Here is a 23,684-nt window from a genome sequence, read left to right as displayed (position 1 = left end):
ATTCCCCCTCTACAGGATGTATTTCCCCTCTGTAGAGTGCATTTCCCTTCTATAAGATGCATTTCCCCTCTATAGGGTGCATTTCCCCTCTATAAGATGCATTTCCCCTCTACAGGATGCATTTCCCCTCTATAGGGTGCATTTCCCCTCTATAAGATGCATTTCCCCTCTATAGGGTTCATTTCCCCTCTATAGGGTGCATTTCCCCTCTATAGGGCTCATTTCCCCTCTATAGGGCTCATTTCCCCTCTATAAGATGCATTTCCCCTCTTTAGGGTGAATTTCCCCTCTATGGGGTTCATTTCTCCTCTATAGGGTGCATTTCCCCTCTATAAGATGCATTTCCCCTCTTTAGGGTGAATTTCCCCTCTATGGGGTTCATTTCCCCTCTACAGGGTGCATTTCCCCTCTATAGGGTGCATTTCCCCTCTACAGGATGTATTTCCCCTCTATAGGGTTCATTTCCCCTCTATAGGGTGCATTTCCCCCCAAAGCTTCTCTCTCATCTGTAGGGTGCAGCTTTATCCTCATTGTTATTTGCTGTTTATTACGAATTCTAATCCTTTAGTCTTCATTATTAATTATCATTATTGGGTTTTAATTATTGCTCATTCCTATTTATTGTTCATTATTCTTATTATTCATTATTATTTAGGGACCTCATTCAACTCAGCCCAAATTTGGGCATTCCCAAAATGCCAACTTCTCCCAAAAAAATCCCTCAGCACTCCCAGTTTGGATTTTCCACGTTTATTCCAGCTGGGACTGGGGGCAGTCAGAGCCACCACTTCCCTTCTGTGGCTTTCCCACCCTCGGGAGCACCAGTAAAAACCCCCATTCCCAAAAGTTCATATAAAAACCCTGCTAGTTCCTAAAAAAATCCTTCAAAAACACAAATCCAGGGAGTTTTTTGTTAGAAAAAGGGGAAAGATTAGGATGGGGTGAGGGCAGGCTTGGAAGGCTGGAGGGGAATTGATCAGTTGGGTCTTCTGGGGCTGAAACAAGGGAATATTCCCCATTTTTCCATTAAAAACTGCAAAGGAAAATGGGTAAACCATCCATGAGGTCCCAGATTGTATCAAAAATAGACAAATTTTGTCAGCTGGTGGGAAAAGTGCAGCTTTTTCCTGGAGAAAAGGGAATGAGGAGACAAGAATCGCTGTGGGATTGGAGCACAGGGATGGGGCTGGATCCCCCTCACCCCTGAGCGGAGCTGCTGTTGATTTTGGGATCGGGGAAGGGGATGGATCCTCCCATCCCGGAGCTGTGCTGGTCCCTGCGGATGTCTCGGAATTCCCGGAATTCCCTAAGTTCCGGTGGGATGTCGCTGCAGCTCCTGCTCCTTCAGCAGCGCGATCTGCAGGAGGGGAGGCTGTGGGGCTGGGCTGTGTCCCCCCGGGGCTGTCCCCGTGTCCCCCGGGCTGTCCCCGTGTCCCCGGGCTGTGTCCCCCGGGCTGTCCCCGTGTCCCTGGGCTGTGTCCCCCCGAGCTGTGTCCCCTCGTTCGCCCGTGCTGTGTCCCCCCAGGCTGTCCCCGTGTCCCCCAGTCTGTGTCCCCGTGTCCCCCGGGCTGTGTCTCCCAGGCTGTCCCCGTGTCCCCGGGCCGTGTCCCCCGGGCTGACCCCGTGTCCCCGGGCCGTGTCCCCTCACCTGCTCCTCCAAGCCGCCGCGGCCGAGCCGGAGCCGCTCCAGCTCCCGCTGCAGCTCCACGGGCGCCTCAGGGAGCGGCCGGGCCCGGAGCTCCAGCGCCGACACCTGCGCCTGCGGGGAGGGGTGCCCGGCACCCCGGACTGGGCACTGCCTGCCCGGGCACCCCAAAACGGCCCGGAGCCAGCACCAGCACCAACACCAACACCAGCACCAGCACCAACACCAACACCAGCACCTGCACCAACACCAACAATACCAGCACCAACACCAGCACCAACACCAGCACCAGCACCAACACCAGCACCAGCACCAACACCTGCACCAACACCAGCACCAACACCAGCACCAACACCAACACCAACACCAGCACCAACACCAACACCAGCACCAACACCAGCACCAGCACCAGCACCAGCACCAACACCAACACCAACACCAGCACCAGCACCAACACCAGCACCAACACCAGCACCAGCACCAGCACCAACACCAGCACCTCCCTGCCCCTGGAACCAGCCCGGCCCCCTCCCAGTACCCCCATTCCATTCCATTCCATTCCTACTGGGATGAGCCCAGCACCAACACTGGGACCATTCCCATTGGATGAGCCTGGCCCCATCCCAGCACCATCCCAGCACCAGCACCAGCACCAGGCTCATTCTCATCAAGATGAGCTCCCGAGGGAGCAGCCCCAACCCATGGATTGGGATCAGCCCCAGCCTATGGATCAGCCCCAGCCCATGGATTGGGATCAGCCCCATCCCATGGATCAGGATCAGCCCCATCCCATGGATCAGGATCAGCCCCATCCCGTGGATCAGGATTAGCCCCAGCCCATGGATCACAATCAGCCCCATCCCGTGGATCGGGATCGGCCCCGGGACCCACCCGCAGCACCTGGATGCGTTTCCGAGCCTCCTCCAGCTCCTGCTCGGCCGAGCCCGCGGGGGGATCCGGCCCTGCCGGGGGATCCGGCCCCGCCGGGAGCCGCGCGGATCCGGCCCCGCCGGGAGGGTCCCGCTCCTGCCCGGACACACAGACAAATATCAAAGTATGTGTAATAGACAGAAAATACAGATAACCCCAAATATATCTAATATAGTGTCAGATAATTAGATGTGATGATGATGATACAGGTATTAGATGATAATTGGATAATTAATTAGCCCATAAGGGTGTGGGGCTCTATGGGGGATCCCCAGTCTGGGGTCAAAGGTCAGAGAATTTGGGGTGTGGCCCCGCTCACCTCCTGCTGTCGGTCCTGGGAGGGCTCCAGCGGCATTCCCTGTTCCGGTGGCATTCCCGGCTCCTGAAGCATTCCCAGATCCCGCAGCATTCCTGGCTCCCGGAACATTCCCGGCTCCCGGAGCATTCCCAGCTCCCGCTGCTCCCGCAGCTGCTCCCGCAGCATTCCCTTCTCCCGCCGTGCCTCCGCCAGCGCCCGCCGCGCCTCCTCCAGCCCCTCCTGGGACACCGCGGGGACAGCGGGACAGCCCCGTGACACCCGGGGACAGCCCCGGGACAGCCCCGGGACACCCGGGGACAGCCCCAGGACAGCCCCGGGACACCAGGGACTGGCAGGGGGCTGAGGGGGCCTGGGAATGGGTCCAGGGACACTGGGACAGGACTGAGGGGAACTGGGGGAGCTGGGAGGGGGTTCAGGGGGAGCTGGGAGGGGGAAGTGGGATGATTTCAGGTGGAAACTGAGGGGACTGGGACCGGGTCAGGGCAAATGGGGGCACTGGGAGGGGTTCAGAGGGAACTGGGGGAAGTGGGAGGGGGTTTAGGGAGAACTTGGAGGACTGGAAGGGGGTTCACAGAGAATGAGGGGACTGGGAAGGGGCTCGTGAGGAGCTGGGGGCACTGGGAGGGGTTCCCGGCCCACCTGGAGCAGCCTCCGGTCCGTCTCGCCGGCGGCCAGCGCGTTCTGGAGCTGCAGGAGCCGCTCGTGGAGCAGGGACCGGTCCGGAGCCTCCCCCTTGGAGCCGCCCCCCGGCGGCACCGGGAACGGCCCCGAGCGGGACTCGGCCTGAGCCAGCTGTGCCCGGAACGGTAACGGAGAGTGGGGAACTGGGGGGACTGGGAGCGGATACAGGGGAACTGGGGGGACTGGGAGCAGATACAGGGGAACTGGGGGGACTGGGAGCAGATACAGGGAGAACTGGGGGGACTGGGAGGGGATGCAGGGGAACTGGGGAGACTGGGAGCGGATACAGGGAGAACTGGGGGGACTGGGAGGGGATGCAGGGGAACTGGGAGGGGATACAGGGGGTAACTGGGGGACTGGGAGGGGCTGGGGGAACTGGCGAGACTGGAAGAGGGCTCAGGGGGAACTGGGGAGACTGGGAGGGGATACAGGGGGAACTGGGTAGATGTTCAGGAGCAGACGAATTGGGAAGGGATTTGGGGAGAACTGGGAGACTGAGGGGTTTTGGGGGAACTGGGAACAACTGGGATGGGATCCAGGGGTAACTCAGAAGAACTGGGAGTGGGTTCAGTGGGAACTGTGGGACTGGGATGGGGTTCAGGGGAAACCGGGGGGACTGCAGGAACTGGAGTGGGTTCGGTGGGAGCTGTGGGACTGGGAAGTGCTTCAGGAGGCGCTGGGAGGGCGCTCAAGGGGGAACTGTGGGACTGGATCCATGGAAAGCCCGTTCAGCCCCTGGAATCCGGCGGGAGCGGTGCCGGTACCTGCGTGCGGAGCTGCTCCGCTCGCTCCCGCGCCTCCCGCGCCTCCGCGTCCCGCTCGGCCAGCGCCCGCCGCGCCCGGCCCAGCTCGGCCTCCAGCGCCCGCCGCTGCAGCTCCAGCCGGGCGCTGCGGCTCTCGCACACCTCCAGCCTCTGCCGGGCCTCCTCCAGCTCGCCCAGCTTCTCCTGGAGCCGCCGCAATGCGGGCGTGAAGCGGGATGCGCCGGGCACGCCGCCCTGCCCACCTGGACTGCCCCGCGCTCCCAGCCGGGCTGCCCGACACTCCCCACGGGACTGCCCGGCATTCCCAGCTGGATTATCCCACATTCCCACCTGGACTATCCCACATTCCCACCTGTGCTGCCCCCATTCCCATCTGACTCTCCCCATTCCCACCTGGACTGCCCGGGCATTCCTGCCTGGACTGACCCCCAATTTCCAGCTGGACTCCCCCATTCCCACCCCACTCCTTCGTTCCCACCCGATCCCCCCATTCTCCCCTGACCCCCCGATTCCCCCCAGCCCTGTTCCCAACCGATCCCCCCATTCCCCCCATTCCCCCCTGACCCCCCGATTCCCTCTGGTCCCACTCCCACCCGACCCCCCCATTCCCCCTGAGCCCCCAATTCCCCCCGTTGCCCCGTTCCCACCCGATCCCCCCATTCCCCCCTGACCCCCCGATTCCCCCCGGCCCCACTCCCACCCGATGCCCCCATTCCCCGTTGATCCCCCGATTCCCCCCCCCGGCCCCCCCATTCCCCCCTGACTCCCCCCGATTCCCCCTGGCCCCGTTCCCACCCGATCCCCCCATCCCCCCTGACCCCCCGATTCCCCCGGCCCGTTCGCACCCGTCCTGCCCGCCGCTCCCTCTCGGCGGCTCGCATGCCGCTCTCCAGGGCGCTCAGGCGCTCCCGCAGCCCGCGGCATTCCCGCTGCGAGCGCCGCAGGCTCTCGTCCTGCAGCAGCAGCGAGGCGCGGGCCCCGCTCAGCTCCCGCCGCCCTGCGGGGTTTTACCGGGGTTGTGGGGGTGCAGTGGGGTGTTACTGGGGTTTGGGGGGCTGCAAAGGAGTGTTACTGGGGTTTTACTGGGGTTTGTGGGGTGTTACTGGCGTTTGTGGGGGTGCAAAGGAGTGTTACTGGGGTTTTACTGGGGTTTGTGGGGTGTTACTGGGGGTTGGAGGGGGTGCAGCAGGGTGTTACTGGGGTTTGTGGGGGTGCAAAGGAGTGTTACTGGGGTTTTACTGGGGTTTTACTGGGGTTTGTGGGGTGTTACTGGGGTTTGTGGGGGTGCAAAGGAGTGTTACTGGGGTTTGGGGGGGTGCAAAGGAGTGTTACTGGGGTTTTACTGGGGTTTGTGGGGTGTTACTGGGGTTTGTGGGGGTGCAAAGGAGTGTTACTGGGGTTTTACTGGGGTTTGTGGGGTGTTACTGGGGTTTGTGGGGGTGCAAAGGAGTGTTACTGGGGTTTTACTGGGGTTTGGGAGGTTGCAAGGGGGTTTTACTGGGGTTTGGGAGGTTGCAAGGGGGTTTTACTGGGGTTTTACTGGGGTTTGTGGGGATGTTACTGGGGTTTGTGGGGGTGCACTGGGGTTTTATCAGGGTTTGTGGGGTTGCAAGGGGGTTTTACTGGAGTTTTACCAGGGTTTATGGGGTGTTACTGGGGTTTGTGGGGGTGCACCGGGGTTTTACCAGGGTTTCTGGGGGTGCACTGGGGTTTTATTGGGGTTTATGGGAGTGCAGTGGGGTTTACTGGGGTTTATGGGGTTTATGGGGTTGGAAGAGGGTTTTACTGGGGTTTGTGGGATTTTACTGGGGTTTGCGGGACTGCAGTGGGGTTTTACTGGGGTTTGTGGGGGTGCAAGGTGGTATTAATGGGGTTTGCAGGGGTGCACTGGGGTTTTACTGGGGTTTGTGGGGGTGCAAGGGGGTTTTATTGGGGTTTGTGGGAGTGCAAGGGGGTTTTACTGGGGTTTGTGGGGATGGAAGGGGGTTTTACTGGGGTTTTACCGGGGTTTGTGGGGTGCAGAGGGGTGTTACTGGGGTTTTACTGGGGTTTATTTGGTTTATGGGAACTGCAGAGGGGTTTCTTGGCGTTTATGGGGGATGTGGGGGGGTTACTGGGGCTTATTGGGGTTTGTGGGGGATGCAGGGGGGTTTTATTGGGGTTTATGGGAACTGCAGAGGGACTTACAGGGTATGCTGGGGGTTACTGGGATTTATGGGGGTTTACTGGGGTTTTTGGGGGATGCAGAGCGATTTATTTGGGTTAATGGGGGATGCAGAGGGGTTTTACTGGGGTTTATGGGGATGCTGAGGGCTTTTACCCATTTTATTGGGATTTATAGAACCTGCACCGGGGGTTCCCAGTTTTACTGGGAATTACAGGGGAGGCATGGGAGGTTCCCAGTTTCACTGGGGTTTCTGGGAGATTCAGGGGGGTTTTACCCACTATTGGGATTTTTGACATTTACTCAGGGCATTCCCCAGTTTTCCTGGGGTGGTCATGGGATGCAGGGAGGCATTACCAGTTTTATTGGGGTTTTATTGGGGTTTTATTGGAATTTATGGGGGACAGACTGGGAGGGGTTCCTGGGTTCACTGGGGTTTAAGAGGGATGCACAGGGGGTTTATCCCTTTACTGGCATTTATGGAAACTGCACAGGGAGCTTACCAGCTTTTAGTTTATGGGGAATTTTTTAATGGGTTATTTATTTTTTTATTGCTATTTTTTTAATGTTTTAGGTCTTTAATTTAATTTTATGGGGATTTCTGCAGCTCGCACAGGGTTTTTTCAGCTGTTGTATTGGGGTTTACAGGAAATACGTGGGGTATTTACCAGTTTTACTGGGATTTACATGGGGTGCAGACAGGTCCTGCCCCACTTTATTGGGATTTATGGAGTTTGCACAGGGGGTTTTACCAGTTTCACTGGGTTTTGTGGAGTTCACCAGTCCAACTGGTATTTACATGGGATCCATAGGGGAGCTCACCAGTTCCAGTGGGATTTATGGGCATCCATGAGGGTTTTAGCAGTTTTACTGGGATGTGTGGGGGATGCCGAGGGGTTTTACCCATTTTACTGGGGTTAGAAGGATATATGGAATTTTTTTCCACTTTGTACTGGTGTTTAAAGGAGGTACAGGAGGGTTTCACTGGGGTTTACTGGGATTTATGAGGTTTCCCACCAGGATTTTGGAGGAAATCCCGAGGAGCATCCTCCGCTCTGGGCAGCACCGCCCCCCTCCCTGTGCCTCAGTTTCCCTCCGAGCTGCCGCTCGCTGCGGCGGCTCCAGCAGCCTCCAGACCACCCCGAATCCCACAATTCCCAGAAATCCCCATCACCTTGCTCGCTCTCGTCCAGCAGCTTCTGCAGGCGCTGCGCGCGGGCTCCGGCGCTGTCCCGCTCCGCCTCCGCCTCCGCCAGGCGCCGGCCCAGGCTGCCCAGCCGCCCCCGGAGCTCCTCCTGCGGGAACAGGGGCTGGGAACGGGCCGGGAAGCGCCCTTTGGGGACAACGGGGACGGGAGGGACGGGGCCACGCACCCGCTCCCGCTGCGCGTCCTGCAGCTCCTGCAGGAATTCCCGCAGCGCCGCCCGCAGCGCCTCGGGATCGGCCTCGGGATCCGGGAACGAGCCGGGGCTGCCCGGCCCCTCCGGGCCCCCGCCTGCGGGGACAAGAGGGGTGGCAGGGGGACACCAGCCTGGGGGGAGGGCACGGAGCAGCGGGGGACAGCAGGGAGGCAGGGGACGGAAAAATGTGGGGATGCAGGGGATGGAGTGAAGCGGACCCCGGGGTGCAGGACATGGAAAAATGAGGTTTGGGAGGATCCAGGGGTGCAGGAGATGGAAAAATGGGGTCTGGTAGGATCCAGGGATGAAGGGGATGGAATAATAGAGTGTGGGAGACCCCCAGGATGCAGGGATGGAATAATGGAGTTTGGGAGGATCCAGGGGTGCAGGAGATGGAATAATGGGGTTTGGGAGAATCCAGGGGTGCAGAGGATGGAGGAACAGGAGACCCTTGGGATGCAGGGATAGAATAATGGGGTTTGGGAGACCTCGGGGATGCAGGAGATGGAATAACGAGGTTTGGAAGGATCCAGGGATGAAGGGGATGGAATAATGGGGTTTGGGAGACCCCTGGGATGCAGGAGATGGAGCAATGGGAGACCCCTGGGATGCAGGGATGGAATAACGGGGTTTGGGAGACCCCTGGGATGCAGGGGCCGGAGCACCGCTGTGTTGGAGACCCCCAGGGCTGGATCAAAGGGTGACCCTTCCCTTCCCCTCAGCCCCCGGGGCCGCTCACCCTTGGCCCTGGCCACGGCCACAGTGCGGCGCAGGGTGGCCTGGAGGCCGCCCAGGCGGGACTCGGTGGCCCTGCGCTGCTCCTCGCCGCGGGCCAGCTCCGCCTCCAGCCCCTGGGCCCGGCCCTGCGCCGCGCTCAGCCGCAGCCCCAGCTCGGCCACCTCGGCCCGCGCCGCTTCCACCTTGAGCTGCAGGTTCCGCGCGTCCGCCAGCAGCTTCTTCTCATTGCCCCGCGCCTCCTCCAGGCTGCGGGACAGCTCCTGCTCCCGCCGCCGGAACTCCTGCTCCGCCGCCGCCAGGCGCTGCTGCAGCTGCTGCAGCTGCGGGAGCGACAGGAGAGACGGGAGGCGTGGGTGGGAGGGATGGGAATGGGGGATGGAGCAATGGGGTGATGGGGGACCCCAGAGAGGAGGGGGATGGAGCAGTGGGACAATGGGAACTCCAGGGAAGCGGGGAATGGAGCAGTGGGGGCACTGGGAACCCCAGGGATGCAGGGGATGGAGCAGTGGGGTCACAGGGAACCCCAGGGATGCAGCGGATGGAGCAGTGGGGTCACAGGGAACCCCAGGGATGCAGGGCATGGAGCAGTGGGACAATGGGAATCCCAGGGATGCAGCGGATGGAGCAATGGGAACACCTAGGGACACAGGATACCACGGTGATGGCAATGATTGGGGACAACAGGCACCAAGCTATGGCCTGAAGGGACAGGGACACCTCCAGACCCATTGGATAGCCAGCTATAGGGGCACAGGGACACTTCAGGATGCGGGACACCCACAGCAGGGTCTTGGGGACCTTTGGGGACGGCCTCACCTCCTTCCTGGCAGCCTCGGTGCCGGCCTCGCTCTCGGCCACCTTCTGCCTGAGGCCGGAGGCCTCGCGGCGGCTGCGCTGCTCCCGCTGCTCCTCCAGGGCCACCCGCGCCTGCAGCTCCCCCAGCTCCCGGCCCCGCCGGCTGTTCTCGCTGTCCAGCTCCTTCACCTGCCCGCGAGCGCACCAGCGGTTCGGGGACACCGCGAGGGCCGCGGAGGCTCAGTGCCACCCCCTGTCCCCGTGGCGGCTGTCCCTGACCTGGCGGCGCAGCTCCTGCAGCTCCCGGCGGCTCTCCAGGCGGGCGCGCTCCAGCCCCCGCAGCGCCGCCCGCAGCTCCGACACCTCCCGCTCGGCCGCCGCCCGCGCCGCCTCCAGCAGCGCCAGCCGCTGCTCCTTGTCCTCCCCGGAGCGCTTCAGGCTGCGGGCAGCGGGGGCTGGCAGCGCCCGGGGGGGGCGGCATGCCCCCGGCCCCGGCCGTGCCCCAGCTGTGCCCATCCGAGATGTCCCCCCAGCCCCAAATTTCCATCATCTCGTCCTGAGCGTCCTCTTGACCTGGAGCATCGCCCCGTCCCAACCTGAGCATCCCCTGAGCGTTCCAACACCGCCCCCACCCCACACATTGCCCTCCAAGGTGGGGATCACCCCAGTAACTCCCAACTCCTGCTTTCCCTCATCCCAAGCATCTCCCAACTCCTGCATCTCCCAGCTTGTGCTTCCCTCATCCCAAGCATCTTCCCAGCTTGTGCTTCCCTCATCCCATGCATCTCTTAACTCCTGCATCTCCCAGCTTGTGCTTCCCTCATCCTGAGCATCTCCCAGCTCCTGCATCTCCCAGCCAGTGTTTCCCTCATCCCATGCATCTCCCAGCTCCTGCATCTCCCAGCCAGTGTTTCCCTCATCCCATGCATCTCCCAACTCCTGCATCTCCCAGTTTGGGCAGCCCCTTGTCCCATTCATCACTCCGACCCCTGCATCTCCCAGCTTGGCCATTCCCTTACGCTGAGCATCCCCCCAGCCCCGAGCAGCCCCTCCAAGGCGCTGCAGCCGCGCCCTGCACCCCCATGAGGCCATCGCGCGTCCCCCACCTGATGCGCTCCCCCTCGGCGCGCCGCAGGGCCGCCCGCAGCTCCTCGTTGGAGCGCTGCAGCGCCTCCTTCTCCCGGGCCGCGTCGCCCAGCGCCCGCCGCGCCTCCTGCGCCCGCCGCCGCTCGGTGTCGCGACCCTCGCGGCTGTCCCGGGCGTCTCGCTGCGCCTCCAGCAGCTCCTGCCGCGCCGCCGCCCGCGCCTCGGCCCCGGCCCGCAGCTGCGCCCGCGCCTCCTCCGCCTGCCCGGAGCGGGAACTCCATGGATTTGGGGATTTCAGGGGGGCGGGAAGGGGTTTTGGGGGGCGGCTCACCTCCCGCAGGGCGCTGTCCCGCTGCTTGGCCGCCGCCGCCGCTTGCTCCCGGAGCGCCCTCGCCTCCCGCTCGTGGCCCAGCGCCGCCTCCTCCGCCCGCGCCCGCAGCGAGCGCAGCTCCGCGGCCAAGGCCTGCGGGGCACGGCACCCTGAGACCCCCCGCCCTCCCCTCGGGGGTCCCGGGGGGCGGCACTGTCCCGGAGAGAGGGACACAGTGGGGATGGATCCTGGCGGGGGGGCAATGGGGATGGGTCCCAGAGACAGGGGGACAGTGGGGATGGGGTCCTGGAAAGGCAGGGACAGTGGGCATGGGTCCCAGAGACAGGGGGACAGTGGGGATGGGGTCCCAGAGACAGGGGGACAGTGGGCATGGGGTCCCGGAGAGAGTGGGACAGTGGGCATGGGGTCCCAGAGAGAGGGGGACAGTGGGGATGGGTCCCAGAGAGAGGGGGATAGTGGGGATGGGGTCCTGGAGAGAGGGGGGCACCCTCAGTGGGGGTGGTGCAGGGATGGGGTGAGGGGGCTCAGGCACCACAGCTGAGCCCCATTCCTGCAGGAGATGGGGGTGAAGTTGGGGAGCTGCAAGAAAAGGGGGGGGTCTTGCAATGGTGGGGGTGAGGCTCAAGCTGGGGGGTGCAAAGGGGGGTACCCAGGAATGGGGAATGCAATGGGGGGGCCATGGGGGATACCCAGGTGGGGGGGCTGCAATGGGGGGGCCCACAGGGGATATTCAGACAGGAGGGGCTGCAGTGGGGGATGCCCAGGAACTGGGGGGTGACAAGGGGACACCCAGGCACGGGTGGCTGCAGGAGCAGGAGCCACTTTGGCAGTGGGGCTTGCAAAGAGGGGAGACACCTGGGCATGGGGGCTGGAAGTGGGGGCTCTGTGGGGCTCTGTGCCACCCTGGGGGGGCGCTGGGAGCACCCCAAACCCACCTGCTCCTTCTCCTGGTGGCCCGTGACCTCTCGCCGCCGCTGCTCCACCTCGGCCGTGGCCTCGTCCAGGCTCCGCTGGAGCCCCGCCAGTGTCCCCGCCAGGGCCACCCGCTCTTCCTCCTGCAGCGCCAGAGCCTGGGGGACATCAGGGGTGGCACAGGGCTGGGGGATACCAGGGGTGGCACAGGGCTGGGGGACACAGGAGCAGCACAGGGACAGGGGGACATCGGGGCCAGCACAGGGCTGGGGGACAGGGGAGTGGCACAAAGCTGGGGAGACATCAGAGGTGGCACAGGGACAGGGGGACATCAGGGCCACCACCTGCTGCTTCTCGCTCTGGCGCTGCTGCCGCGTTGCCGCCAGCTCGGCCACCAGCTCCTCGTGCTCCTGCACCAGCCGGCCCCGCTCGGCCTCCAGCTCCTCCTGCCAGCCCCAAAATCACCAGTGGACCCCAAAAATCACCAGCGAACCCAAACAATCCTGCACCCCGAGCATCGTGCCTCAACAACCAGCGGGAATGTCAGAAATCACGGTTGCCCCCCAAAAATCACCACTGTGCCCTCAACAATCAGCACGTGCATCAAAAATCAGCTCTGCACCCCAAAAGTCTACATTTCACCCCAAAAATCACCACTGAGCCCCAAAACACAACATTTCACCCCAAAAAACATTGCTCCCCAATAACCACCATCATGCCCAAACAGTCACCCTTAAAACCCCCAAAATCACCATCACACCCTAAAAACCTCCACCACAGCACCCCAAAGTCCCTCCGCCGTGCCCCAAATCCCTCCCACAGCCCAAACCCTCGTGCCCCTGCCCCGGGCGCACCTTCTCGCGCTGGAGGTGCTCGAGTTGCTCGCGGTGGGCGTCGCGGGCGCTCTGCAGCGCCGCTGTCACCGCGGCCGCCTCGGCCACCGCCACCGCCTGGCGCCGCTCCCGCAGCTCCTGCGCCCGCTCCCGCCGCGCCACGCCCAGCTCCGCTGGGGGACACGGGGACAGCCCGGTCACGGGGACAGCCTCGGTCACAGGGACACCCCTCGGTCATGGGGACAGCCTCAGTCATGGGGACACCCCCGGTCATGGGACACCCCAGAGCTAATGGGGACCCACCAGTCACTGGGGACAACCTCAGTCAGCGGGAACACCCTCAGTCATGGGGACACCCCCCCCAACAGTGGGGACACCCCCAAGTCATGGAGACATCCCCTGTCAATGGGGAAAGGGGGCTGCAGCTGAGGATGAGGATGGGGATGGACAGGGATGAGGATGGGGATGATGGATGGAGATGGACACTGAGGATGGAGATGGACAAGGATGAAGATGTATATAACAGATTCTATGGATGGGTATGGATGGTGAAGATGGAGATGGATGGGGATGGGGATGAAGATGGGGATGATGCTTTGAGGATGAGGATGAAGATGGGGATGAATGGGTGAGAGCTGGCCATGGCTGGGCTGATGGGACATGCGGGTGGGTGGCCGGGACCCCTCACCCTCCAGCGCCTCCTTGGCCTGGGTCAGTGTCCGGCCTTGGGCCTCCAGCTGCTGATTGCGGGCCTGAAGCTGGGCCAGCTCCTGCTGCAGCTGGCACACGGTGTTCTCCAGCCCCTCCTTCTCCGACCTGCGGGACACCGGGCACGGGGCTGGGCTCACCCTGGCACCCCCTGAGCCCGGCACTCCCCGACCCAGCACCCACCTGAGCCCGGCCCCCCTGAGCCCGGCACCCCTGAGCCCAGCACCCCTGAGCCCGGCACTCCCCGACTCAGCACCTCCTGGGCCCAGCACCCCTGAGCCCAGCCCCCCTTAACCTCGGCCCCCCTGAGTCCGGCACTCCCTGACCCAGCACCCACCTGAGCCCAGCATCCCCTGAGCCCGGCCCTCCCCAGCCCGGCCCCTACCTGAGGCCGGCGGCCTCGCGGTGGCGGTGCCGCTCCTGGCGCTGGGCAGCCGCGAGCTGCACGGCCAGTCCGGCCCCGTCCTGGGCCAGCGCCGCCTGGGTCCGGCCCAGCCGCTCCTGCTCCGCCCGGAGCCGCTCCTGCTCCGCCCGCGCCCGCGCCAGCGCCTCGCCCGCCGCGCTCTGCTCCTGCACCGCCTGCGGCACGGCGGGGACAGCCAGGGGACACCAGGGACAGCTCAGGAACCACCAGTTACCGCATGCCCCCTCCCAGTTACCCTTGGCACCCTTCCCACTCCTCCCAGTTACCCTTGGCACCCTCCCCCCTGCTCCCGGTTGCCCCAGCACCCTCCCGGTTGCCCCCGCGGTGCCCACCTGGCCCAGGCTGTGGCGCAGCCGCTCGTGGAGCCCGCGCAGCTCCCGCAGCTCCTCCCGCAGCTCCCGCCCGTCGTCCCGGGGGTTCTCCCGTGGCCGCTCCGGGCTCCGCCGCTCGCTGCCGGGGCGGGGGCCGCTCTCCAGCCGTGCCCGCAGCAGCGCCAGCTCCCGGCACAGCTCCCGGCTGCGCAGCCGGCCCCGCTCCCGCTCCTGCTCCAGCCGCTCCAGCCGCCGGCCCAGCTCCGCCTTGTCCCGGGCCAGCCCGGCCGCCAGCTCGCTGGTCTTGGCCAGCGCGTCCCGCAGCCGCGACTCCTCCGCCTCCGCCGCCCGCCGGGCCTCCGCCAGCTCCCCGCAGCTGCCCTGCGCCTGCGAGCGGGCACCGGCTGGCACCGGGGCACCGTGGGACGGGGATGGGGGCAGGGGGACACGGGGGGCACCTGGGGCTCGGGGAGTACCTGGGGCATGGGGGACACCTGGGGCACACCTGGGGTGTGTGGGGATAGCTGTGGAACCGGGCCATGGGGGCACCTGGGGCACAGGGCTGCACCCAGGGCAGGGCTGGCACTCCCGGGGATTCACCTGTACCCAGGGGGATGCACCTGTATCCGTGCCCGGCCCCGCTGTGGGGCGGGTTCGGGTGCCCACCTTGCCCAGGGCCTCTGCCAGCACCTCCTGCTCCCCCCGGGCCAGCTCCGCCTCCAGCAGCGCCCGGCTCAGCTCCTCCCGTGCCTCCAGCAGCTCCCGCTGCGCCTGCGCCCGCTGTGCCTCCAGCTCCTGCACCTGCTGCTGGCTGTGCGGGGACAGCACAGCCCACCTGAGTCCCCTGTGCACCCACCCGTGCCCGCCTGTGTCCCCTGTGCACCCACCTGTGCCCCCCGAACCCTCTTGTACCCCCTCAGACACCCACACGTGCCCCCTGTGCACCCACCTGTGCCCACCTGCATCCACCACAGGTAGGCCCTGGGGGTGCTGTGCCCTCCAGCACCGACCTATGTGCACCCGTATGCACCTGAGCCCACGTGCACCCACCTACACACACCTGTGCTCATCTGAACCCTCTTGTACCCCCGTATACCCTGCACCCACGCTGACCCCACACCCACCTGGGTCCCCACCTGCACCTGCCCGTGCCTACCTGTGCCCCCAGAGCCACCTGTGCTCATCTGAAGCCTCTTGTAACCCCCACACACCTGCACCCACCCTGACCCCGCACACACCCGAACCCTCCTGTGCCCACCTGTGACCCCCACACCCACGGGTGCCCCGCGCCCACCTGTGCTCCAGCTGCTCGTGGGCGGCCTGGGCGTCGCGGGCAGCCTGGTCCCGAGAGTCCTGCAGCCCCTCGCTGCGGCGCCGCAGCTGCTCCCGCTCCTGCTGCAGGGCCCCCGCACGCTGCTGCTCCTCCGCCAGCGCCGCCTCCGCGTGGCACAGCTCCCTACGGACACAAGGGTACATGGACACACGGATACACGGACTCACGGACACACGGGCACGTGGATACACGGACACACGGGCACGTGGATACACGGACACACGGATACACTGACACATGGGCACATGGACACACGGACACATGGGCACATGGACACACTGGCACATGGATACAGTGACACATGAGCACATGGACACATGGACACACGGACACACGGACACATGGATACACAGACACACGGGCACATGGATACAGTGGCACATGGGCACATGGATACATGGACACACTGGCACATGGATACAGTGACACATGGGCACATGGACACATGGACACACGGACACATGGATACACAGACACACGGGCACATGGATACAGTGACACATGGGCACATGGATACATGGACACACGGGCACATGGATACACTGACACATGGATACACAGACACACGGGCACATGGGCACATGGACACACGGGCACATGGGCACATGGACACACGGGCACATGGACACAGGCACGGGCACAGGCACACATGGATGGGACAGACAGATGGGCACTCAGGGACAGACACACAGACACACAGGGACAGAAAGCCGGACACACAGGACAGACAGAGGGGCGGTACCTGCGCAGCCCCTCAGCCTGGGCCCGCAGCTGAAGCACCTCCCGCTGGGCCTCCTCCTGCGCCCGCCGGCAGCTCCCGGCCTCGGCTCCCAGCTGCTCCAGCCGCTGCTCCAGCATTCCCAGCTCCCGCCGCAGGCTCCCGGCCGCCTCCCGGCCCGCCTCCACCTGGCTCCGGGCCTCCTGGGGGCCAGCCTTGATCAGATCCCATCCCTGTCCCCATCCTTGCCATCCTCATCTCCATCCTTCCTATCCCTATCCCGATCCCTATCCCTATCCCTGCCCCTGTCCCTGCCCCTGTCCCTGTCCCTATCCCATCCCATCCCATCCCATCCTCCTCCTCCTCCCAGCTCACCTGCAGCTGGAGCTGGCGCCGGCTCAGGGCCGCATGGACGGCGGCGGCGGCGGCGCTGGCAGAGAGGCTGCGGAGAGGGGACACGGCGGGACACGGAGGGGACACGGGAGGACACGGGAGGGACACGGCGGGCACGGGGGGCTCGGGGTCATCTGCCAGCACCGCCTGTTCCCAGGGAAATCCAGGGGAAAAGTGAGGCAGGGAAGGGAATTAAGTCAGTGAAGGGGGGAACCAAGGTGAGGAAAGGGAGATGGAGTCCAGGGAAGGGGAAACTGAGGTGGGAAATTGGGAAATGGGAAATCAAGTCAAATAAAGGGGAAAGGGAAGCTGAGGCAGGGAGGGGAAAACTGAATCAGGAAGTGGGGAAACTGAATAAGGAAATACAAAAATGAATCAAGGAAGGGGACACTGAGACAGGGAGGAGACACTGAGGCAGGGAGAGGCCCCTCCTGGCTGCGGGTGGCCCCGGGGTGTCCCAGCACCTGGGTGACCTCGTGCAGCGTCCGGCGCAGCAGCTCCAGCTCGGAGCGCAGGGCCTGCACCTGCTCCGGCGTCGGCTCCCGGGCACGCGCGGCCTCCTGCGAGCCCCGGGATGGGATCAGGCCGGGAATGACGGACCTGCATCCCCAAACCCCCACACCCTGCACCCACCAGCTCCCGCAGCTGCAGGGTCAGCGCTTCCACCGCCCGCTCCTTCTCCTCGTCCTCGCTCCGGCACCGCTCCAGGGCTGCCGTCAGCTCCTCCAGCCTGGCCGGGACACAGCCGGCATCCAACATCCAGCATCCGACATCCGGCAGCCAGCATCCGACATCCAGCATGAGGCATCCAGCATCCAAAATCCAGCATCCAGCATCCAACATCCAGCATCCAGCATCCAACATCCAGCATCCAACATCCAGCATCCAGCATCCAACATCCAGCATCCAACATCCAACATCCAGCATCCAGCATCCGACATCCAGAATCCAGCATCTGACATCCAGAATCCAGCATCCAACATCCGGCAGCCAGAATCCAGCATCCAGCATCCAACATCCAGCATCCAGAATCCAGCATCCAGAATCCAGCATCCAGAATCCAGCATCCAACATCCAGCATCCAACATCCAGCATCCAGCATCCAGCATCCAACATCCAACATCCGACATCCAGCATCCGACATCCAGCATCCGACATCCAGCATGAGGCATCCAGCATCCAAAATCCAGCATCCAGCATCCGACATCCAGCAGCCAGCATCCAACATCCAGAATCCAACATCCAGCATCCAGAATCCAGCATCCGACATCCGGGAGCCAGCATCCAACATCCAGCATCCGACATCTGGGAGCCAGCATCCAACATCCAGCATCCGACATCCAGCATCCAACATCCCTGCCTCACCTCCCTTCCCATCCATGCCACAGCCTCAAAACCTTCCCCACAAAACATCCCGTATGGCCCCATGGGGGTGCATCCTCCCCATCCTGGTGCTCCTGCACCCCCTGGTGCTCCTGAATCCCATCCCTCTGACCCATAGTCCCTTCCCGTCCTGTGCCACATCCCCAAAATCTTTCCTGTGGAACATCCTCCTGCATCTCTCCTGGTGCCCCTGCACCCCTCCTGGTCCTCCTGCATCCTTCCTAGCGCTCCTGCACCCCTTCTAGCAGTCCTGCACCCCTCCTGGTCCTCCTGCATCCCTTCTGCTGCCCTTGCACCTCTCCTGGTCCTCCTGCATTCCCTCCTGGTGCTCCTGCACCCCTCCTGGTCCTCCTGCATCGCTCCTGGTGCTCCTGCACCCCTTCTAGCAGTCCCGCACCCCTCCTGGTGCTCTTGCATTCCCTCCTGGTGCTCCTGCACCCCTCCTGGTCCTCCTGCATCCCTCCTAGTGCTCCTGCATCCCTTCTGGCAGTCCCGCACCCCTCCTGGTGCTCCTGCATCCCATCCCCCTGACTCCCTCCCTCCCCATCCTGTGCCACATCCCCTGCACTTCCATTCCTCCCCTCGCCCACCCGGTGCCCCCCAGCCCCCCGTACCTGGCTGCCAGGGTGGCTTTCTCCAGCTCCGCGTCCCGTGCCCGCGCCGCCAGCTGTTCCTGCAGCTGCTCCAGGCGCAGCTCCTGCCGCTCGCGGGCCGCGCCCGCCTGGCTCTCGGCCAGCCGCAGGTTGGCGGCCAGGTGCAGGCAGGCGGCGTGGGCGGCGCGGCCCGTCCGCGACACCTCGTGGCCCAGCTCCGACAGGTCCCTGTGCGGGCGGGAGGCGCACGGTGGGGTCCCCAGGGATCCCCGGAGGGAGGGATCCCGCCCCGGGCCCCGCTGACCTCTCGGTGGTGGCCTTCATCTCCCCGAAGTGGCGCCTGAAGGCCACCAGCTGCCGCCAGAGGGTCAGGAGCCGGCTGTGCTCGTTGCTGAAGTAGGTGTTGAAGGACTGGAGTGGGATGGAGCAGGATCAGGGATCCACCACGGTCCCCGAATTCCCAAATACCCCTCCTGGCCATACCCATCACCCCCACGGTTCTCCACAGCCCCACCCCAATTCTTGTGGGCACAGAGAGGGGTGGGGGGGTGACACGTCCCTGCCTCACATCCTCTTCCCATCACATCCCCCAAACCCCCAAGTTCTTCCCCATGCAATATCCCCCAGGGCCCCACATCCCTGCCAGGGTCCTGTGTAATTGTCCCTGACACATCCCTGCATCTCCCTGCCTCATCTCCCTTTCCCATCCATGTCACATCCCCATATCCTTCCCCATGGAACATCACCCACGGCCCCACATCCCCTGTGTTGTCCCTGACACATCCACCGGCCTCATCTCCCTTTCCCATCCCAAATCCCTCCCCACGGAACAATCCCCCGGCCCTGCATCCCTCCTCAGTGACCCCACATCCCATAGCCTCCGCATTGCATCCTCAAACTCTGCTCTTTGCAGCATCCCCCACGACCCTTCACCCTCTCCATGATCCCACATCCCCTCATCCCCCTGCCTCACCCCCCTCTCCCCGCTGCTGTCCCCGCCCGGGTGTCACCCACCTCCTCCTCGCGCCTCCACTCCGCCTCCCGCTGCTCCAGCTCGTCCCGGGCCCGTGCCCAGTCCGCCGTGAGCTTCCGGATGTCCTCGCTCAGCGCCGCGTTGGCCACGTTGGCCTGTTCCAGCTGCTCCCGCAGCATGGAGTTCACCTGCACCAGGCTGCTGCTCCTGGGATCGGGGATCATCGAGGTCAGCATCCCCCTGAGAATCCTCACATTCCCCGCCCACCTCTGCTGCTCCTGGGATCCCAGGGGACCACCGGGATCAAGGATCCCCTGGGAATCCTCACACCCCGCCCGGGTCCTGCCCACCTCTGCTGCTCCTGGGATCCCAGGGGACCACCGAGCTCAGCATCCCCCAGGAATCCCCACATCCCCCAGGATCCTGCCCACCTCTGCTGCTCCTGGGATCGGGGATCACCGAGCTCAGCATCCCCCGGGAATCCCCACATCCCCCAGGATCCTGCCCACCTCTGCTGCTCCTCCTCCAGCCGGATCAGGGCGTTCTCCAGCTCGTTGCTGCTCTCCTCCTCGGGCTGGGAGCCGCTGGCATCCAGCTGGATCTGTGGGAACATCCCCCCGCTGGCCATCACCCCGGTTTGGGATTTGGGGCAGGGGACCCCAAAAGCCTCCCTCACCGTCAGCCTCTCCTGCTCCAGCTCCGTCGCCTTCTCCAGCAGCTGCTGCTCCACTTCCCCGCATTTCTTCTTGTACTGCAACACCTGCGGGAGGGACAGGGGGTGACACCGATGGGGGGGTGTCCCCAAATTATCCCAGTGTCCCCCCAGGGAAGGATTTACCTTGGCTTGGAGCTTCTGCACCAGCTGGGCCTGGCGCTGCTGGCCCTCCTGGTAGGCCTGGAGCTTCCTCTTGTAGGCAGCCTGCTCCTCCTCCAGCAGCCTCCGGAGCTCGATGTTGTGCTGGGCCAGGCTCCGGCTCTCGGCCGCTTCCTCCGGCTCCAGCCGCAGGCTCTGCTCCAGCTGGGATCAGGGGAGCCCGGGCTGGCACCCCCGCACCCCTGAGCACCCCCCAGCCTCGCTTCCAGGGGTTCCACGGCAAATCCCAGCCAGCCAAAGGCCCCAGTTCCCACATTCTCCCATTTCTCCATGCACAGGGAGGGGATGAATGGGACATTTCGGGGGTGCTCTTAAGGATAACTCAACCTCTGGTCTGGGGGTTCAGCAAAGCCCCTTCCCGGTTTGCACGGAGTGGCTGATGGATAAAGGATCCTTGGGTACAGGAGTGGAAACTTGCCTGGGGATATTTTCCTGATATTTGGTTTTATTTTTAATATTGAGGCACAAACCGAGGGATTCCTCCAGAATCCCACCAGTTTGGGGCACATTCAGCACTGGGAGGACCAGAGCCCTTTGGAATTCCCGGTTGCCAGGGCAAAGTGCTGGAAAACTGAAGGATTCCCACAGGGAGGGAAGGGGGGTTCCTTCCCAATCCAGCAGGACAAATAAAACAGGGATGGACAAGCCCTGGCAAGCCAGGACTGGTCTGGACAATTCCCACCACGGGGACACTGCAGCTCTCCCGCCCCACACGGGGAACGCCGGGGCTGGAGCTGGCACCACCTGGAGTTTGGGGCTGAAAAGGGGGATTGGGGGGGCTGGCTGAGGGCGTTGTACTTGATGGCCAGCTCTGGATTTTGGGGTTAAAAAGGGGGATTTGGGGGGGCTGGCTGAGGGCGTTGTACTTGATGGCCAGCTCTGGATTTTGGGGTTAAAAAGGGAGATTTGAGGGGGCTGGCTGAGGGCATTGTACTTGATATCTAGCTCTGAGTTCTGGGGTTAAAAAGGGGGATTTGGGGGGCTCACCCGCTCACTAAAGGCGTTGTACTTGATGGCCAGCTGTGGATTTTGGGGTTAAAAAGGGGGATTTGGGGGGCTCACCCGCTCACTGAGGGCGTTGTACTTGATGGCCAGCTCTGAGTTTTGGGGTTAAAAAGGGGGATTTGGGGGGCTCACCCGCTCACTGAGGGCGTTGTACTTGATGGCCAGCTCATCGCGCTCAGCCCGGCTCTGGGCCAGCAGGTCCTCGACGCGGGACAGCTCCTGCTGCAGGATCCTGTTCTCCTCCTGCAGGGACAGCAGCGAGGCCATGGCCCCTGCAGGACAGGATGGAGAGAGGCAGGATGGGATCTGGGATCCGGGATGGGATCCAGCCCAGGACACAGCCACGGCATCCTTTGCCACCACGAGCTGCTCTGCTCCCCTTGGGAATGGGCTGAGCCCTCCCTGGGTGCAGCATTTGGATAAAGGATCCTCAGGGATAGGAACAACAACTTGCCTTGGGATTCTTCCCTGATATTTGCTTTGATTTTAATAACCAGGCACAAACAGGGGGATTTCCACCAAAATCCCAGCCCCCCCTCAATGTGAGTCTCCTCCAGCCCATGAGGAGCACTGTGCCCTCTGGCCTGGCTGGAAATGCCACCTCCCACACTCAGACATTCCAAGGAATGCTGTTTGTGAGGGAAGAGCTGCTGGAAATGCACAGTGGTGGTCAAAACCCCACAGGAAGTTTGCAGTTTTGACTGCAAGGATGTTCAGATCCACGATCACAATCACAAAACTGCCAGAGATTTGCAGCTGCAAACACAAAACGGCCAAAATCTGGAGTTCACAAAGTGCTGCAGATCAACGGCTGTGATCCAAACCCACTTCATTTTGCAGCTGCAACATAAAGCCCCTGTAAATGTGTGTTTTTGTTTCACAAAATCATGGCAGGTTCATAGCTGCAAGAGCAAAACTGCTGCAAATCTGTGTTTGTGATCACAAAACCCCTGCAGATTTACAGCTGCAGCCATAAAACTGCCACCAATTTGCATTTTGATCCCAAAACTGCTGCAGATTTCCAGTTACAATCCCAAAACATGCTGCAGATTTACAGCCACAACCACAGAATCCCTAAAAATTCATGTTTGTGATCCCAAACCCACTGCAGATTTCCAGTCACAATCCCCAAACTGTTGCAAATTCGTAGTTGATTCCAAGCACGCTGTAAATTCATGTTTGTGATCCCAAACCGCTGTAAATTAACTTTTGATTCCAGAACTCCTGCAGATTTCCAATTACAAACACAAAAATGCTGCAGATTTGTAACTGCAATCACAAATCTGACACGAAATTTGGATTTCTAATGCCAAAACCTCTGCAAATTCATGTTTGTGATCCCAAAACCGCTGCCGATTGACAGTTGCAATCACAAAACTGGCACAAACTTGCATTTGTGATCCCAAAACTGTTGTGAATTCCTATTTGTGACCCCAGAACTGCTGCAGATTTACAGCTGCAACCACAAAATCACTAAAAATTTGTGTTTGTGATCCCAAACCCTGCTGCAGATCCCCAGCTGTGATCCCCAAACCGCCGTAAATTCTCGTTTAAGATCCCAAACCGCGGCACTTTTCCATTCGCGGCCACAGACCCGCCCCCGATTCTCCACTGGGATCACGGATCCCGACCCCGATCCCATTCTCCATCCCATTCCCGACCCCGATCCCACTCCCATTTCCGATCTCATTCCCTGTCCTGGTCCCATTCCCGACCCCGATCCCATTCCCATTCCGACCCCAATCCCTGTCCCGGTCCCATTTCCGATCCCAATCCCATTCCCGATCCCATTCCCGGTCCCATTTCCGATCCCATTCCTATTCCCGATCTCATTCCCGGTCCCATTCCCATCCCGGTCCCCATCCCACGCTTCCCCCGCCGGGGGGGCCGCGGTGACCCCACCTCAGCCCCGGGAGCATCTCCCGAGCCCCGGGCACCCCCTCGCCGCGGCCTCCTCGTCCCCCGGCCCCTTTTCCCGGGATTCGGTGCGGTTCGGGCTCGGTGCCCGCCCGCGGGAAGCGGATGCGGGGTCGGGATTAGCCCGAAATCCGCGTCCCCTCCCCGCGTGACGGCGGGAGCGGGGACCCTCCTCTTCCTGGAGGTCCCGGCAGCGGCACGGCCCCATCCTCCCCCGGCAATCCCCCGGCATCCCCGGGCTCTGCCGACAAACCCACCCCGGGGCTCCGGGCGGGAGCAGAACGAGGAAGAGGAAGGGACTCGGACCCGAACGCCAGCCCCCGGCGCCGGCCGTGCCCGGAGGGCGTGGGGCGGTCCTTACCGGGACGGAGCCGCTCTCCAGCGGGCACGGCGCTCCCGCAGGGCCCCGAGCCCCGCGCTCCTTAAGCTCCTTAACCCCGGAGCTGGCTCCGGC

At 62.9% G+C, this 23,684-nt stretch overlaps 1 protein-coding gene across 6 annotated transcripts; it reads right to left on the bottom strand.

Moving 5' to 3' along the window:
- Nucleotides 1-612: 612 nt before the first annotated feature.
- On the bottom strand, nucleotides 613-23,684 carry CROCC (ciliary rootlet coiled-coil, rootletin). 6 transcript variants are annotated; one of them, XM_038159988.1, is made up of 34 exons: nucleotides 23,592-23,684; nucleotides 21,446-21,585; nucleotides 20,273-20,452; nucleotides 20,111-20,194; nucleotides 19,944-20,035; nucleotides 19,476-19,641; nucleotides 18,766-18,872; nucleotides 18,483-18,689; nucleotides 17,119-17,215; nucleotides 16,950-17,045; nucleotides 16,468-16,632; nucleotides 16,117-16,295; nucleotides 15,336-15,497; nucleotides 14,708-14,852; nucleotides 14,063-14,428; nucleotides 13,692-13,885; nucleotides 13,287-13,414; nucleotides 12,620-12,771; nucleotides 12,110-12,211; nucleotides 11,789-11,923; nucleotides 10,854-10,985; nucleotides 10,543-10,781; nucleotides 9,716-9,875; nucleotides 9,458-9,625; nucleotides 8,643-8,961; nucleotides 7,877-7,998; nucleotides 7,678-7,798; nucleotides 5,185-5,336; nucleotides 4,340-4,522; nucleotides 3,534-3,686; nucleotides 2,895-3,113; nucleotides 2,537-2,671; nucleotides 1,649-1,759; nucleotides 613-1,357 (listed from the first exon to the last, which is right to left on the bottom strand). In XM_038159988.1, exons 2-34 carry the CDS (start codon nucleotides 21,578-21,580, stop codon nucleotides 1,307-1,309), a joined length of 5,157 nt encoding a protein of 1,718 aa, XP_038015916.1. In that variant the 5' UTR covers nucleotides 21,581-21,585; nucleotides 23,592-23,684; the 3' UTR covers nucleotides 613-1,306. The 6 variants fall into 6 exon arrangements, with proteins under 6 accessions (XP_038015916.1, XP_038015917.1, XP_038015915.1 ...); XM_038159989.1 differs by lacking the exon at nucleotides 23,592-23,684 and adding an exon at nucleotides 23,488-23,536; XM_038159987.1 differs by lacking the exon at nucleotides 23,592-23,684 and adding an exon at nucleotides 23,216-23,473.

Source organism: Motacilla alba, chromosome 21 (genome assembly GCF_015832195.1).
Source record: "Motacilla alba alba isolate MOTALB_02 chromosome 21, Motacilla_alba_V1.0_pri, whole genome shotgun sequence".
Taxonomy (NCBI): Eukaryota; Metazoa; Chordata; class Aves; order Passeriformes; family Motacillidae; genus Motacilla; species Motacilla alba.
The sequence above is the reverse complement of the archived record's forward strand: the minus strand, read 5'-3'. Positions and strand labels throughout refer to the sequence as shown.

Bases quoted from the DNA above. Each gene is read 5' to 3' on its own strand.
- CROCC (XM_038159988.1), bottom strand. From the start codon at position 21,580: ATGGCCTCGCTGCTGTCCCTGCAGGAGGAGAACAGGATCCTGCAGCAG. The intron at 17,046-17,118 runs GTGGGTGCAGGG...CGGGGCTCGCAG, and splicing joins CCCTGCAGCTGCGGGAGCTG to GAGGCCGCGCGTGCCCGGGA. The intron at 16,633-16,949 runs GTGCTGGGACAC...CCCTGGGAACAG, and splicing joins CGCTGCACGAGGTCACCCAG to GCGGTGCTGGCAGATGACCC.